At 47.8% G+C, this 14,686-nt stretch overlaps 1 protein-coding gene across 4 annotated transcripts in view; it reads left to right on the forward strand.

The window, feature by feature from the left end:
- The window catches only part of cluha (clustered mitochondria (cluA/CLU1) homolog a), a 105,436-nt gene that overhangs the window by 16,069 nt on the left and 74,681 nt on the right, over positions 1-14,686 (forward strand). For 3 of the 4 annotated variants that reach the window (XM_055657564.1, XM_055657566.1, XM_055657567.1), the window contains exon 2: positions 8,552-8,742. In XM_055657564.1, the coding sequence (XP_055513539.1) occupies positions 8,552-8,742 (191 nt within the window). Of the gene's footprint in view, positions 1-2,647; positions 3,772-8,551; positions 8,743-14,686 lie in introns of those variants that run through there. The other variant, XM_055657568.1, reaches the window with a different exon arrangement.

Here is a 14,686-nt window from a genome sequence, read left to right on the forward strand (position 1 = left end):
ATCCATTTTTCACACATTCAAAGATAATTTTGCCAAAGATAGTGTGGCACGGTGGCCAACAGTAGAGTTGTTGCCTCACAGCGCCCGAGACCCGGGTTTGATCCTGATTGTGGGTGCTTGTCTGTACGGAGTTTGTACGTTCTCCCTGTGACCGAGTGGGTTTACTCTGGGATCTGCAGTTCCCTTCCACACTCCAAAGATGTACAGGTTTATAGGTTAATTGGCTTGGTATAGATGTCAATTGTCCCTACTCCAAACTAAACTAATTAAGACACAAAGTGCTGGAGTCAGTCAGCGGGTCGGGCAGCATGTCTGGAGAACATGGATAGGTGACGTTTCAGGTTGGGATCCTTCTTCTAACACACTTGGCCATGGTAGCGAGTCCAAACATGGATGCACTGACATGTGGCTGTTGATTACTGTGCCTTGTTAATCTTTTCATTAAGTTGTTGATCCTTGGAGCTTCATCCATTTTGGGCTCCTTGATTTTATACCATAACCTTTTTAGCTTGACCTGCACAAAGTCAATTGCATTTAGTTAATGTGTAGGGAGGAACTGCAGATGCTGGTTTAAACCGAAGACAGACACAAAAAGCTGGAGCAACCCAGGGGGGTCAGACAGCATTTAGTTAATGGCTTTCCAAAAATAGTTGATTCCTGAAAAAGCATTTTTTTCAATTATTTAAAAGGGAGACTTCTGCCTCCATGTTTTTGGACTATTTTGAGTTTTTCAGACGTGAGATTATTTGCCCGTTTTCTGTTTCTACGACTGATTTGTTGAACTCAAGCCAGGCTGGATGCAAATGTTCCCCTATTTATTGTATTAGAGTCAAAGAGTCATTCAGTACGAAACAGGCCCTTCGGCCCAACTCGATCATGCTGACCAAGGTCCCCCATCTAAACTCGACCCATTTGCCTATGTTTGGCCCATATGCCTCTAAACCTTTCCTGTCCAAGTCTCTTTGAAATGTTGTTATAATACCTGCCTCAACTACCTCCTCCGGCAGCTCGTTCCATAGATCCAATTGATATAGTTGCCTCTCGGGTTCGTGTTAAATCTTGCCCCTCTCACCTTGAACCTATGCCCTCTGGTTTTTGATTCACGTGAAAAACTCTGAGCATTCATCTTATTCACCGGACAGCACAGTAGCGCAACAGCAGAATGCTGCCTCACAGTGCCAGAGGCCTGGGTTCCATCCTGACTACGAGTGCTGTCGCTACGGAGTTTGTACATTCCCCCTGTGACTGCATGGGTTTTCTCCAGGTGCTCTGGTTTCCTCCCACTTTCCAAAAGACGTGCAGGTTTATAGGTTAATTACCTTCTGTAAATTGTCCTTGGTGTGTGTAGGATAGAACTGGTGTAGAGCTGTTTGTTGGTTGGCGTTGGTTGGACTCAGTAGGCCAAAGGGCTGGTGTCCACATTGTATCCCTAAAAATTAAACTAAAACTATCCCCCTCATGAGTGGCTGCAAGGAATAAAGTCCTGGCCTGCCCAACTTCTCCCGATAGCTCAGGCCCTCGAGTCCTGGCAACAACCTCGTAAATCTTCTCTGCACCCTTTGCAACTTCCAATGGTGGCACATTGGCGCAGAGGTAGAGCCACTGCCTTACAGCTCCTCGATCCTGACTACGGGTGCTGTCTGTGCGGAGTTTGTACGTTCTTCCCGTGACCTGTGTGGGTTTTCTCCGAGATCTTTGGTTTCCTCCCACACTCCAAAGATGTACAGGTTTGTAAGTCAATTGGCTTGGTGTAAATGTAAAATTGTCCCCAGTGTATGTAGGGTAATGTTAATGTGCGGAGATCACTGGTCCGTGTGGAAACAACATGTTTCATAAATATCTCTAAAATTAAACAAAATCTATTCCCCTCATGATTTGATACACCTCCAAAGGTCACCCCTCGTCCTCCTGCACTCCAAGGAACAAACTACTCGCCTGCCCAACCTCTCCCTGTAGCTCAGGCCCTCGAGTCCTGTCAACATCCTCGTAAATCTTCTCTGCACCCTTTCCAGTTTAAGTTGGAAGATGTGTCCAGGTCTTGCAGTCAGGCTCAGTGTAGGTGCAAGTGGACGCTGGTGTGAGTGAGTAGCCCTCAGCTGATGGCTCGTGAAGCTGCCTTTGACACTTTCTCACAGCTGCTGCCAAGCAAGAGCTTTGAACAGGCTGATTGTAATGGATGTCACGCTGCCTGAAAGAGCAGCCTTTATTCCCATCAGAATCTCCGCTTGCTCGGATTCTCCGGGTAACAAAAATCGGCACGCATCCCCCTCTCTCCTGGGCGGAGAGATTGATGTTAACGCTGTCTTACACCCGGCTGTTTTACAAGCCATAGCAAGAGTTTTTTTAAATCTTCACAACATGCCTGTTGCAAAGAAGTGTGATGTTGGGCCGGGGCCTGTGTCCTTGATGTCCACAGTCAATGTGCATCGACACGCCAGAAATCCACGCATAGGCACGTGGGGAGTTGACCGTCACAGCTGCCGTGAGGTTTCATTAGGCCACTGGAAATATTCCGGAGGCTTTGCCCCGCTCTCTCTCAGATCTCAGTCTGCTCCGCAAGCTCGGTGTGGGAGCTGGTTTCACTCTGAATCCCGTTCATTTTGGACATCTGTAGCAGCCAGGCTTCCCATCGTCGTGTTGCTCATCGGTCTCGTTCCTCATCCGTTCTGTCCTCGCGTTCCCAGTTTTGCCGTTCCACATCGGTCTCGCCCCCTCGTCCTGTTCCTCAGCAGTGACACGGCTGGATTGCCCCTCGGTTGACGGGCCGGCCTGCGATGGGTAACCGGGTCTTTACCAGTTGCAAGCTCCTGACGGACTCGTTGCTGATGAGGCCGCGGGGTGTAGACCACCCGCACGCGGACCGCGCACCACTGCTGCCCGACCCTCAGGCAGAACCACCGTCCCATGCCCACACCTCGGATAAAACCGTGCAAGCTGGGGTACAGTCTTCGCAAGTTTACCCTGACCTCATCTTGAGCAGCACCACAGCCCACGGCTTCAGCCCAAAGTGCCGCCGCGCATCCCCAGCTTTTGACATTGCCGGCTTCGAGGACGGTCTTGGAGGAGAAGCAGTCCCGTCGGTCCAGGAGGAAGGTGGTGTGAACAGGGAGACGCAGCGCCTGGTGGATTGCGAGCCGGAGTCTGGCGGCCTCCCTCACGCCCTTGACGAGGTCACGGGGCAGGTGGAAGACCGCGACTGCCCGCCTTGGGTCTGGCAAGCTGATCCTAGGCCAGAGTGCACGGACTGCGGCGAGGACAACACGCCGTACTCCGAGGAGACCCCCCTGGAAAAAGCTGACCCGGCAGAAGTGGCAGAGAGAGAGAAAATCACCGGCCTGGGCTCGTGGAGCGAATTATCGAGCTGTAGCCCGGAGTGTGGTCTTCTACAGGAAGGTGGCGCTAGAGAGGGTCGGACGAAGCAGCCTTGCGCCGAGCTGGTGGCCACCGATGATCATCCCCCCGGAGACGGCTTGTGCCGCCGTTCACCATTAAACCACGGGCTTGCTGCCTTGCCGGCACTTGACCTTGTGGCTCCGCGCCCCGAGAGTGCGAGAAGGGGTGGAAAGCGGGATTCGCCGGTGGGCTCTGCCCCGCCGCGAACAAATGACCGCGGCTTGAAAGGGACGAGGAGGCAGGCAGATGGAAAAGTGGCGGGAATGTTGAGCCCGCCATGCTGCTCGGAACTCCCTGTCACTGCAGAGGGGGCGAGCCAACACGCAACGGCTCTACGGAGGAGAAGCAAGAGAAAGAGACTTCTTCACGCCGAGCCAGGTGGATATGGAAAGGCAAATCAAAATAAAGTCTGAAACCCTGAACGCCACCCATTCCTTCTCTCCAGAGATGCTGCCTGTCCGCTGAGTTGCTCCAGCTTTTTGTGTCTGTCTTCGGTTTAAACCAGCATCTGCAGTTCCTTCCTACACAAATCAAAATAAACCCTCTGTTCTTGGTAGAGAGTAGCCGGCTAATTATATTAATTGTGCAGCTGAAACCAGCTGATGCTTAAAGCTGGCAGCTGTAATTCTGGCCACCACCGATTTATTCAGTGTGATATTTGACAGCGTTTAATTATTTTCTTGTGTTTGGATGGCACATTTTAACCCGTGGAAGACTGAATCCCTCCTTAACTCCCCGACCGAACTAGACGTGACTGTTTTGTCCCGCAGGTAGGAACGAGGAACTGCAGACAGTGGTTTACAAAAAAAGACAGAAAGTGCTGGAGTAACTCGGCTGATCAGGCGACATCCCTGGAGACGAAGATTCAAGTCGGGACCCTTCTTCACATTAGTGTTGAGCATTATCATATAAATTTAGGAGATCAGGTTGGAGTAAAAATGGGACAGGGACAAGTGACAAGCAACTGGAAACACAACGATCCACTGAGACTGAAGAAGGGTCCCGACCCAGATCGTCACCTATTCACGTCCTCCAGAGATGGTGGTCAAAAAGGCTTTTGGCACTTTGGCCTTCGTCAGTCAGAGTATTGAGTAATAAAGTTGGGAGGTCATGTTGCATTTGTATAAGACGTTGGTGAGACGGCATTTAGAATATTGTGTTCAGTTCTGGGCACCATGTTATAGGAAAGATACTGTCAAGCTTGAAAGGGTTCAGAGAAGATTTATGAGGATGTTGCCAGGACTAGAGGGTGTGAGCTATAGGGAGAGGTTGAGTAGGCTGGGCCTCTATTCAATGTAGTGCAGGAGGATGAAAGGGGAATCTTATAGAGGTGTACAAAATCATGAGAGGAATAGATCGGGTGGATGCAGAGTCTCTTGCCCAGAGTAGGGGAATCGAGGACCAGAGGATATAGGTTCAAGGTGAAGGGGAAAAGATTTAATAGGAATCTGAGGGGTAACTTTTTCACACAAAGGGTGGGGGATGTATGGAACAAGCTGCCGGAGGAGGTAGTTGAGGCTGGGACTATCCCATTGTTTAAAAAAACAATTAGACAGGTACATGGATAGGACAGGTTTGGAGGGAACTGGCCCAAGCGCGGGCAGGTGGGACCAGTGTAGCTGGGACATTGTTGTGCCAGTGTGGGTAAGTTGGGCTGAAGGGTGTGTTTCCACACTGTATCACTCTGTGACTATGTGAATCCAGAGATGCTGGCTGACCCGCTGAGTTACTCCGGCACTGTGCCTTATTTTGTCCCAGATCCTGGTGACTTGGTTTCGCTCAGCACATGATGCTAAAATGTTTGCGTGAAGTTGAAAGATGGACTTCTAACGATCTTTAGCAAGAATAACTTTGTAAAGATGTGTTGAGAAATATCGTCATAAGTAATAGGCACAGAATGAGGCCATTGGGCGCATTGTCCACTCCGCCATTCAATCACGGTTGGTCTATCTTTCCCTCTCAATCCCATTCCTCTACCTTCTTCCCTGACACCTGTACGAACCAAGAATCTATCAGTTAAGAGATGGTATTGGCATCATATTCATTACAAGCATAGTGGGTGGAATGGGCTGTTCCTGTGCTGTACTGTTGTATTTTAACTGGATCTAATTACCTAGTTTTGCCTTTAACACAGCACTAACATAAGAAAGCGAACAAATGTTGAGCCATATAGCCCTGAAGACCTCAGTAAGCTCGTGTTGATCCGATCTTGGCCTTTACCCCACTTCCCTTCCTGCTCCATTTATAGCGCAGAAATGTCAGGGTTGGATTTGAACTAGAATCATTCATCGGTCTAGCTCACCGGTCCAGTAACTCAGTCATAGAGTCCTACAGCGTGGAAACAGGCCCTTCGGCCCAACATGCCCACACTGGCCACCATGCCCCATATACACTAGACCAGGGGTGGGGAACCTTTTCATGTTGGAAGGCCACATTAAGTGATCTAATAAGGCCGCATCCAAGAAACTTCAATTAGATATACTTCAAAATGTACATTATTTGGTTAAAATAGCCCTCATGACTTACTAATGTTTTAATTGTGTCCGTCAGTCGGGGAGGATTATTTTGTTGAATCTTCCTTTATTCTTTGATATTTTAAATATCTTCATTTTAAGATTAAAATAAAAATAATAAAAGACGAACAAAAACATTTAAATAAAAATAAATGGATTTGTTCTACAAAATTTGGATTCATTCAAAAGGCCGCACTTAATGACCTAGAAGGCCGCAGGTTCCCCACCCCTGAACTAGACCCACCCCTGAGCACCTTTGGCCCATAACCCTCCATAAACCTATCCTATCCATATACCTGTCTAAACATCACGATAGTACCTGCCTCAACGACCTCCTCCGGCAGCTCGTTCCATGCGCCCACCACCTTTTCTGTGGAAAAGGTCACCCCTCAAGTTCCTATTAAATATTTCCCCCTCTCACTTTAAACCATTTAAACCGAATCATATACCTTAGACTGTGCCAGCTCAGATAACACGGAAAATAATCTTTATTGCCTCCAGAAGTAAAGCTGTGTCATCGTCTGCGATGTTTAGGTTAACATATGAGGAGCGCTTGATGGCTCTGGGCCTGACTTCCCTGGAGTTTACAAGGATGAGGAGGAATCTCATAGAAACAATGAAAGGCCAAGATAGATTGGATGTGGAGAGGATGTTTCCAGTAGTGGGAGAGTATAGAACCAAAGGGCACAGCCTCAGAATAAAAGGATGTACCTTCAGAAAGGAAATGTGGAGGAATTTCATTAACCAGAGGGTGGTGAACCTGTGGAATTCATTGCCACAGACAAGTTGTTGGATATTTTTTAAGTGGAGATCGAAAGGGTTCATGGTTAATAAGGGGGACAAAGGTTACAGGGACAAGGCTGGGGAATGGGGTTGAGAGGGAATAATAGAGCAGACTCAACAGGCCGAAAGGCCTAATTTTGCTTGTGTGGTCTTATGGTAACAACCCCGATCCCCCCCCCCCCACAAGCTCTGCAGAATTAAACCTGTTAATGTGGCCTGTGTGTCTGACGTGGTCTGTGCTCAATTGCATTCTCAATGTCTCATTAATAGGCATGAATATAAGTAGTTAGTTCCTTGCAGTTTAGTTTAGTTTAGAGACACTGCCTGCATACAAGCCCTTTGGCCCACCGACCAGCAATCTCCGCACACTAACACTATCCTACACACTGGGGAACAATTTACCATTTTTACTAAAGCCAGTTAGCCTGCAGACCTGTAGGTCTCTGGAGTGTTAGAGGAAACCAGAGCTCCCGGAGAAAACCCACGCAGGTCATGGGGAGAACATACAAACTTCCTACAGTCAGCACCCGTCGTCAGGATCGAACCCTGGTCTCTGGCGCTGTAAGGCAGCGACTCTACCGCTGCGCCACCGTGCTACCCTATCATCAAATGGTTAATGTGCACGTTTGTTGTGGAGAACAGATGAATATAATTTAGCAGGAAGCATTGGAGTTGCAATTAACTGGGTACTGTGCCATGGGTGAATTCTGCATTGATTGACTCCTGCTTCATTATCCCACAGAAGGAGGCAGCTGTCTGTGATAATGTATTCCCTTCCCTGTTCTCACCCCAAGATGAAAAAGATAAATATTATGAGGTCTCTAGTTTAATTTTTCCCTGAAGCAACATTAAAAGGTTTGTACAATTGAATACATATGTGTATCACAAATTGTACATCACAAAGATTTCATTTGGCCAGTCCCGAACGTACAGGGTCTGAAGAAGGGTTGCAACCTGAAATGACACCTATCTATGTTTTCCAGAGGTGCTTCCTGACCCGCTGAGTTACTCCAGCACTTTTGATAAATCAGTACCTGCAGTTCCTCGTTACTACTTGTGCAGAAAATCGACCTGTTCATAAAGCACTCCTTTGATTTAGTGATGCAGCATGGAATCAGGCCATTCGGCCCACAGAGTCCTCGCTGACCATCGATCTCCCGTTCACACTAGTTCTATGTCGACCTACACATCGGGGGCAATTTAGTGGCCAATTAATCTACAAACTTGCACGCCTTTGTGGATGTGGGAGGAAACTAGAGTTCCCAGAGGAAACCCACGTGCGGTCACGGGGAAAACGTGCAAACTCCGCACAGACAGCAGCTGAGGTCAGGATCGAACACGGGCCTCTGGCGCTATGAGGCACGGGCTTTATCAGCTGCGCCACTGTGCTGCCCTCATTAGTTTACTCTTAGTGACATGTCGGTTATTGGAAGTGCAGGGTTAATGATCAGCCAAATTTGATGGGAGAGAATAGACTCGATGTATCAAATGGCCTAATTGCATCCCCTCTCTCTCCATCCTAGTCCTCTCGCTATTTTTACCATTTGTATTCCTTTGTTATCACCACGTCCCACTGCCAACAATGGACCATTGTGGGCTCCACATTTCCTGAGCCATCGGTGCCGGCTCTGCTTTGTTCTGTACCTTCCCACACCTCTAGGTCCCCCCCCCCCCCCCCCCCCTTCCTGGCACTCTGTCTGATGCGGGGTCTCGACCCAAAACGCCACCTATCCCTTTACCCCCGAGATGCTGCCTGGTCCGCTGAGTTACTCCAGCACTTTGTGTCTTATCGTCTGCTCCTATGACTCGGGGACTCGTGCAGAGCCGGTTGTTTTAATTCATCCGATATTCTCTTGTTGCAGCCCATTCCTCAGGCATGCCACTCGTGAATGGGGACAGTGGGCACAGCCACACGGAGGCAGAAGACCACAACGAGAAGGGAGAGGGTGAGACTCGTGCCGATGATGGGAATGACCAGGAAGTCATCGTCATCCAGGATACGGGATTCACCGTCAAGATGCACGCCCCCGGGATAGAACCATTCGATCTGCAGGTGAGTGTGATGGCAATTCATGATCCCGATTCAGCTGGTTTTATTTAGTTTAGTTTCGAGAGACAGCGCAACAAGCAGGCCCTTCAGCCCACCACGTCGGCACTTTACCAGCGATCCCCGCACATTAACACTATCACTATATTGACAATAGGGACTATTTTTACATTTACCAAACCAATTTACCTACAAACCTGCACGTCTTTGGAGTGTGGGAGGAAACCGAAGATCTCGGAGAAAACCCAGCAGGTCACGGGGAGAACGTACAAACGTACAGACAGCACTCGTAGCCGGGATCGAACCCGGGTCGAAGGCGCTGCAAGCGCTGTAAGGCAGCAACTCTACCGCTGAGCCACCGTGTTAAAGAAACACACTGGATTTCACAGCATTTCTGCTAATCATAGAACATGGAGCAGCGTTGGAACAGAAGACGGGCACAAAATGCTGGAGTAACTCAGCGGGTCAGACAGTATCTCTGGGGAAAAGGAATAGGTGACATTTCGGGTCGAGACCTTTCTTCAGATGAGAGTCGGGTGAAAGGGAATCGAGAGAGACGGTGATATAGAATAAATGAAAGATATGCAAAAAAGTAACAATGATAAAGGAAACAGGCCATTGTTAGTTCTGGGCCAGATGAAAACAAGTTACAGACAATGAGATTCAAGACTACTTTGAACCAGTGTCCTCTGGTTCTTGGTTCCCCTACTCTGGGCAAGAGACTCTGCGCATCTACCCGATCTATTCCTCTCATGATTTTGTACACCTCTATAAGGTCACCCCTCACCCCCACTGTGCTCCAAGGAATAGAGTCCTATCTTTCTGAGGGTAGTTTATATGGGTGATACAATGTTGAAACAGGCCCTCCGGCCCAACTTGCCCACACTGGCCAACATATCCCAGCTACACTAGTCCAACCAGCCTGTGCTTGGTCCATATCCCTCCCAACCTGTCCTATCCATGTACTGTACCTGTCTAACTGTTTCTTAAATGTTGGGATAGTCCCAGTCTCAACTACCTCCTCCGGCAGCTTGTCCCATACATCCTCCACCCTTTGTGTGAAAAAAAGTTACCCTTCAGATTCCTATTAAATCTCTTCCCCTTCACCTTGAACCTATGTCCTCTGGTTCACACAAGAGTTACTTGAAGTTGGAGAAATCAATATTAGTGGGCAATAAATGTTGTTATTTTGACCTTGTATTTTGTGAGGAAACAGTGATTTTATTTTTGTTAGAAGACTCTTGAATTTCTAGTACAGGCAGTGATCTAATCCTTCAGTTTTCTTTGCTAGTGCATATGACCTTCACATTTACAATTGGTGATTACGATCTGCAAGAACTCGGAGTGTGGAATGAAAAACAACTAACTCCATGTTATGTAAACAGAGCACCAGGTTCAGAATGTTAAACCGCACTAAGGGTGCAAAGTTTAAAGCGGTTTGGTTGCATTTCCCTCTCCTCCCGTTGTCTTTGGACAGCACATTTAGCACGGCCCGGCGGCGCAGCGGTAGAGTTGCTGCCTCACAGCGCCTGACACCCGGGTTCGATCCTGACTACGGGTGCTGTCTGTACAGAGTCTGCATGTTCTCCCCAGTTTTTCTCCGGGCGCTCCGGTTTCCTCCCACATACCAAAGATATGCAGGTTTGGAGGTTACTTGGCCCTCTACATTGTCCCTAGTGTGTAGGATAGATCTAGTGTGTGGGTGATCGCTGGTCGGCGTGGACACGGTGAACCGAAGGGCCTGTCTCCACGCTGTACCTCTAAGCTAAACTAACCGGACTTTGCACTTGAGGGCATTGGGGTAAATCTCACCCAGCTACTGCTTGTTTCACTTGAGACAAGTTATTCACGAATTCTCCCGAGTTTTTTCCCTTGATTCAAACTCGCAGAATGTTCGTAACGAGTCCGTAGGAGTTCATAGATATATCGTAGCGGCTCGTTATGCCAGCCGTAGGTACTCGCGGCATCAGGTAAGTCGGGACGTTTTTTCCAGCCCGATAATAAATGTCCACGAGGGAAGAAATGGTCGGGATGAAAGAAATTGCAACTTTTTACTCGTAAGGAGGTCATCGAAACAGTCGTGGGAATTTGTGGACATACTCGTAGGAGTTCGTGAACATAGTCGTGGAAGATTGTAGGAGTTCATAGATTACCACAATCTTGATTTATTTTAAATTAGGTCCTTTAAACTCGGCAGAGGTTTTGAATTGTCCTGAGTGTGGGGCAGGCCCTTTACCGTACAGATAGCAAACAGGATTGTAAACCATGGAGTGGCATAAAAGAGCCTGATATTGGCTAGAATATCCCTTTACAACGCTTTAGGCAGCTTGGTGGAGTACATGCCCCAATCATCATCAATAGTGCTGAAGTGGAAATGGTCGCGGGTTCAACTTCCTTGATGTTAATATTACAATGATCTGCCATTGTCATAGTCACCTTTCATAATATTACCACTGATCTGTGATAGTTTAGACCAAGTTGTTACTTGCTAACGGGCCCTTCGGCTCACCGAGTCCACACCACACAGCAACCGCATTGACACGACAGCCAAGAAGGCGAACCCACGCCTCTACTTCCTCGGGAGAGTGAGGAATTTCGGCATGTCTCCAATTACTTTTACAAACCTCTACAGATGCACCATAGAAGGCATACTGTCGGGCTGCACCACAGCTTAGTCTGGGAACAGCTTTGCCCAAGACGGCGAGAAATTGCAGGGCGTTGTAGTCCATTCAGCCCAGTCCATCGCACAGACCAGACTCCCCACCACTGACTCCATCTACACTTCACGCTGCCTCAAAAAGCAGCCGACATTTTCAAAGACTTGTCCCACCCCGGTCATTCCTTCTCCCTGGTCCCCTCAGGCAGAAGGTACAGAAGCGCGCACCACCAGTCTCAGAAACAGCTTCTTCCCCTCTGTTATCGAGCTTCTGAACGGTCCTTCCATAAGCTAGGGTACTGTCTGATTCACCTCTACCCCATTGCGGACATTGGACTTTGTCTCTGGAACTGGTGCGCTACAATGCTGAGAACTATATTCTACACTCTGTATCTTCCCCTTTGCTCTACCTATTGTACTTGAGTTTGACTTGCTTGTATATCTGTATGTTGTATCTGATCTGATTGATAGCGTGCAAAACAAAGCTTTTCACTGTACCTGACAATAGTACACGTTACAATAATACACCTGATCCCTAAACCTAGGTGTAAAAGCTGGAACTTTAAAATTCCTTGACGGGTTCAAAGACCTGCTTAATTCAACAGTGGAACTTATACCAGTGAATGGACCATTGCTTGCTATTTTCATTCATTCCGACTCGACTCACGAAATCCTAATTCTTGTCGTCAATAAGAATGAATCTTGATGGGCTCGCTGACTTCCAAGGGCCATGTATACAACCTCTATTATGCCATGTATAAAAAAATACTGCCTTTTGTTTTGTAAAACCCCTTTGCACACTTTAATCTGTGTTGCAATAGGTAAGTGTACCACTCACCAAAGTAGTGTGTGAGTTTTAGTTTAGTTTAGAGATACTGCATGAAAACAGGCCCTTCAGCCCACTGAGTCCACGCCGACCATCGATCACCCTTTCACACTAGTTCTACGTAGAAACAAGGAACTGTAGATAATAGACAATAGGTGCAGGAGTAGGCCTTTTGGCCCTTCGAGCCAGCACTTCAATGTGATCGTGGCTGATCATCCCCAATCAGTACCCCGTTCCAACCTTCTCCCCATATCCCCTGACTCCGCTATCTTTACCTTTACAAAAAGAGACACAAAGTGCTGGAGTATCTCAGCAGGTTAGGCAGCGACTCTGGAGAAGGTGGATAGGTGTCGTTCCAGGTCGGGACCCTTCCAACTGAAGGAGGGTCCCGAGCCCAAAAGTCATATCCACGTTCTCCAGAGATGCTGCCTGACCCGCTGAGTTACTTCAGCACTGTCATTTTTTTTTCTTTTTAAGCACAAGTTTGACGTTATTCCACTTTCTCATCCACTCCTCACACATTAGCGGCAATTTACAGAGGCCTGCACACCCGCATGCTCCCCCGCGGAAAAGTCCAAATCCTTTCTACCCCTCCCACACAATCTCTCCTCCTGCTGCTTGCATTTTGAAAGCTGCTAGCGTTGAAGTTTAGTTTGATAGTCACCTGTACCAAGGAACGGTGATTCTTGATTAGTACGGGTGTCAGGGGTTATGGGGAGAAGGCAGGAGAACGGGGTTAGGAAGGAGAGATAGATCAGCCATGATTGAATGGCGGAGTAGACTTGATGGACCGAAAAGCCGAATTCCACTCCTATCATATGATCTTATGAACAGTGAAAAACTTTTGTTGCATGCTAACCAGTCAGCGGAAACACTATACAGGATTACAATGAAGCCATCCACAGCGTACAGATACAGGATGAAGGGAATAACATTCAGTGCAAGATAAAGTCTAGTAAAGTCCGATTAATGACATGTAGGAAGGAACTGCAGATGCTGGTGTATACTGGAGTTAGACACAAAATGCTGGAGTAACTCAGTGGGTCAGGCAGCATCTCTGGAGAAAAAGGACTAGGTGAAGTTTTGGGTCAAGATCCTTTTTCAGACATGTCGATCCGAAATGTCACCTATTCCTTTTTCCTCCAGAATGCTGCCTGACCCGCTGAGTTACCCCAGCATTGTGTCCGATTAAAGATAGTGTGAGGGTCTCCAATGAGGTAGATAGTAGCTCAGGACTGTTCTCTCGTTCTTGATAGGATGATCCAGTTGTCTGACAACCGCTGGGAAGAAACTTGCTCCAGGTTTTGGTTCGGAAGGAACCTGCAGATACTGGTTGACACAAATTGCTGGAGTAACTCAGTGGGTCAGGCAGCATCTCTGGAGAGAAGGAATGGGTGACATTTCGGGTCGAGACCCTTCTTCAGATTGAGAGTCAGGGGAGAGGGATACTAGAGAAATGGAAGGGCAAGGTGTGAAGGTGAGGATGATCAAGATAATGTAGAATGGTTCATAGTTGGCTAAGGGGAATGTGACAACGAGGCATACAAGCAATAACTTTAATCAGTGGGACTAGTCGGAGAACTAGGTGGGGGAGGGACAGCAAGGGTTACTTCTTTCTACTTCCATGCTTTTTTTCATCGTTGGTGTACATATAGGGAAGTGGCAAAGCTCTTGCGAGCTTCGATCCAGACGGGGCTTGTTCCACGTTTGGTGTTAGCCGGTAAGCACATACTTGACGTGAGTGCTCATGGAACATTCCTCACTGCCCTTGTGATGAAGTCTACAGCAAATGTTGCGAATAAACTCTGCACTTGTGCAGCCTTGAAGGTTAACTCTTTCACCGGGCGCAGTGGTAGAACTGCTGCCTTACCTCGGGTGCTGCCTGTACAGAGATTGCACGTTCTCCCTGTGACCACAAATGCTTTTCTCTGGGTGCTCCGGTTTCTTCCCACATTTCAAAGACCTGCAGTTTATGGCTTAACAGGTTTCTACAAAATCTTCCCTATGCGTGTACAATAGAAGTAGTGTACAGCTGGTCCGCACGGACTCAGTGGGACGAAGTGCCTGTTTCCACGCTGCATCTCTTTAAGACAGATATAGATAGATTCTTGATTAGTTTCACTGTACCTCGGAGCACATGACAATAAACTTAAACCGAAAGTGAAACTGGTATGGGTTTCAGGCCTTAAGAGAATGGGGTTATGAGGGAAATATAGATCAGCCATGATTGAAGGCAGAGTAGACTTGAATGCAGAGTAGCCTTATTCTGCTCCTATCACTTTTGAACAAAACTTATGCACTCTCTCCAAACTAAACTAAAAGTTGAATTTGCTGGGATTAGTCAGTGACCATATGGATCAAATCAATGATATTTAGCGTTTAAGAAGGAAATGCAGATGCTGGAGAATCGAAGGTTACACAAAAAAGCTGGAGAAACTCAGCGGGTGCAGCAGCATCTATGGAGCGAA

Source organism: Leucoraja erinacea, chromosome 28 (genome assembly GCF_028641065.1).
Source record: "Leucoraja erinacea ecotype New England chromosome 28, Leri_hhj_1, whole genome shotgun sequence".
NCBI lineage: Eukaryota > Metazoa > Chordata > Chondrichthyes > Rajiformes > Rajidae > Leucoraja > Leucoraja erinaceus.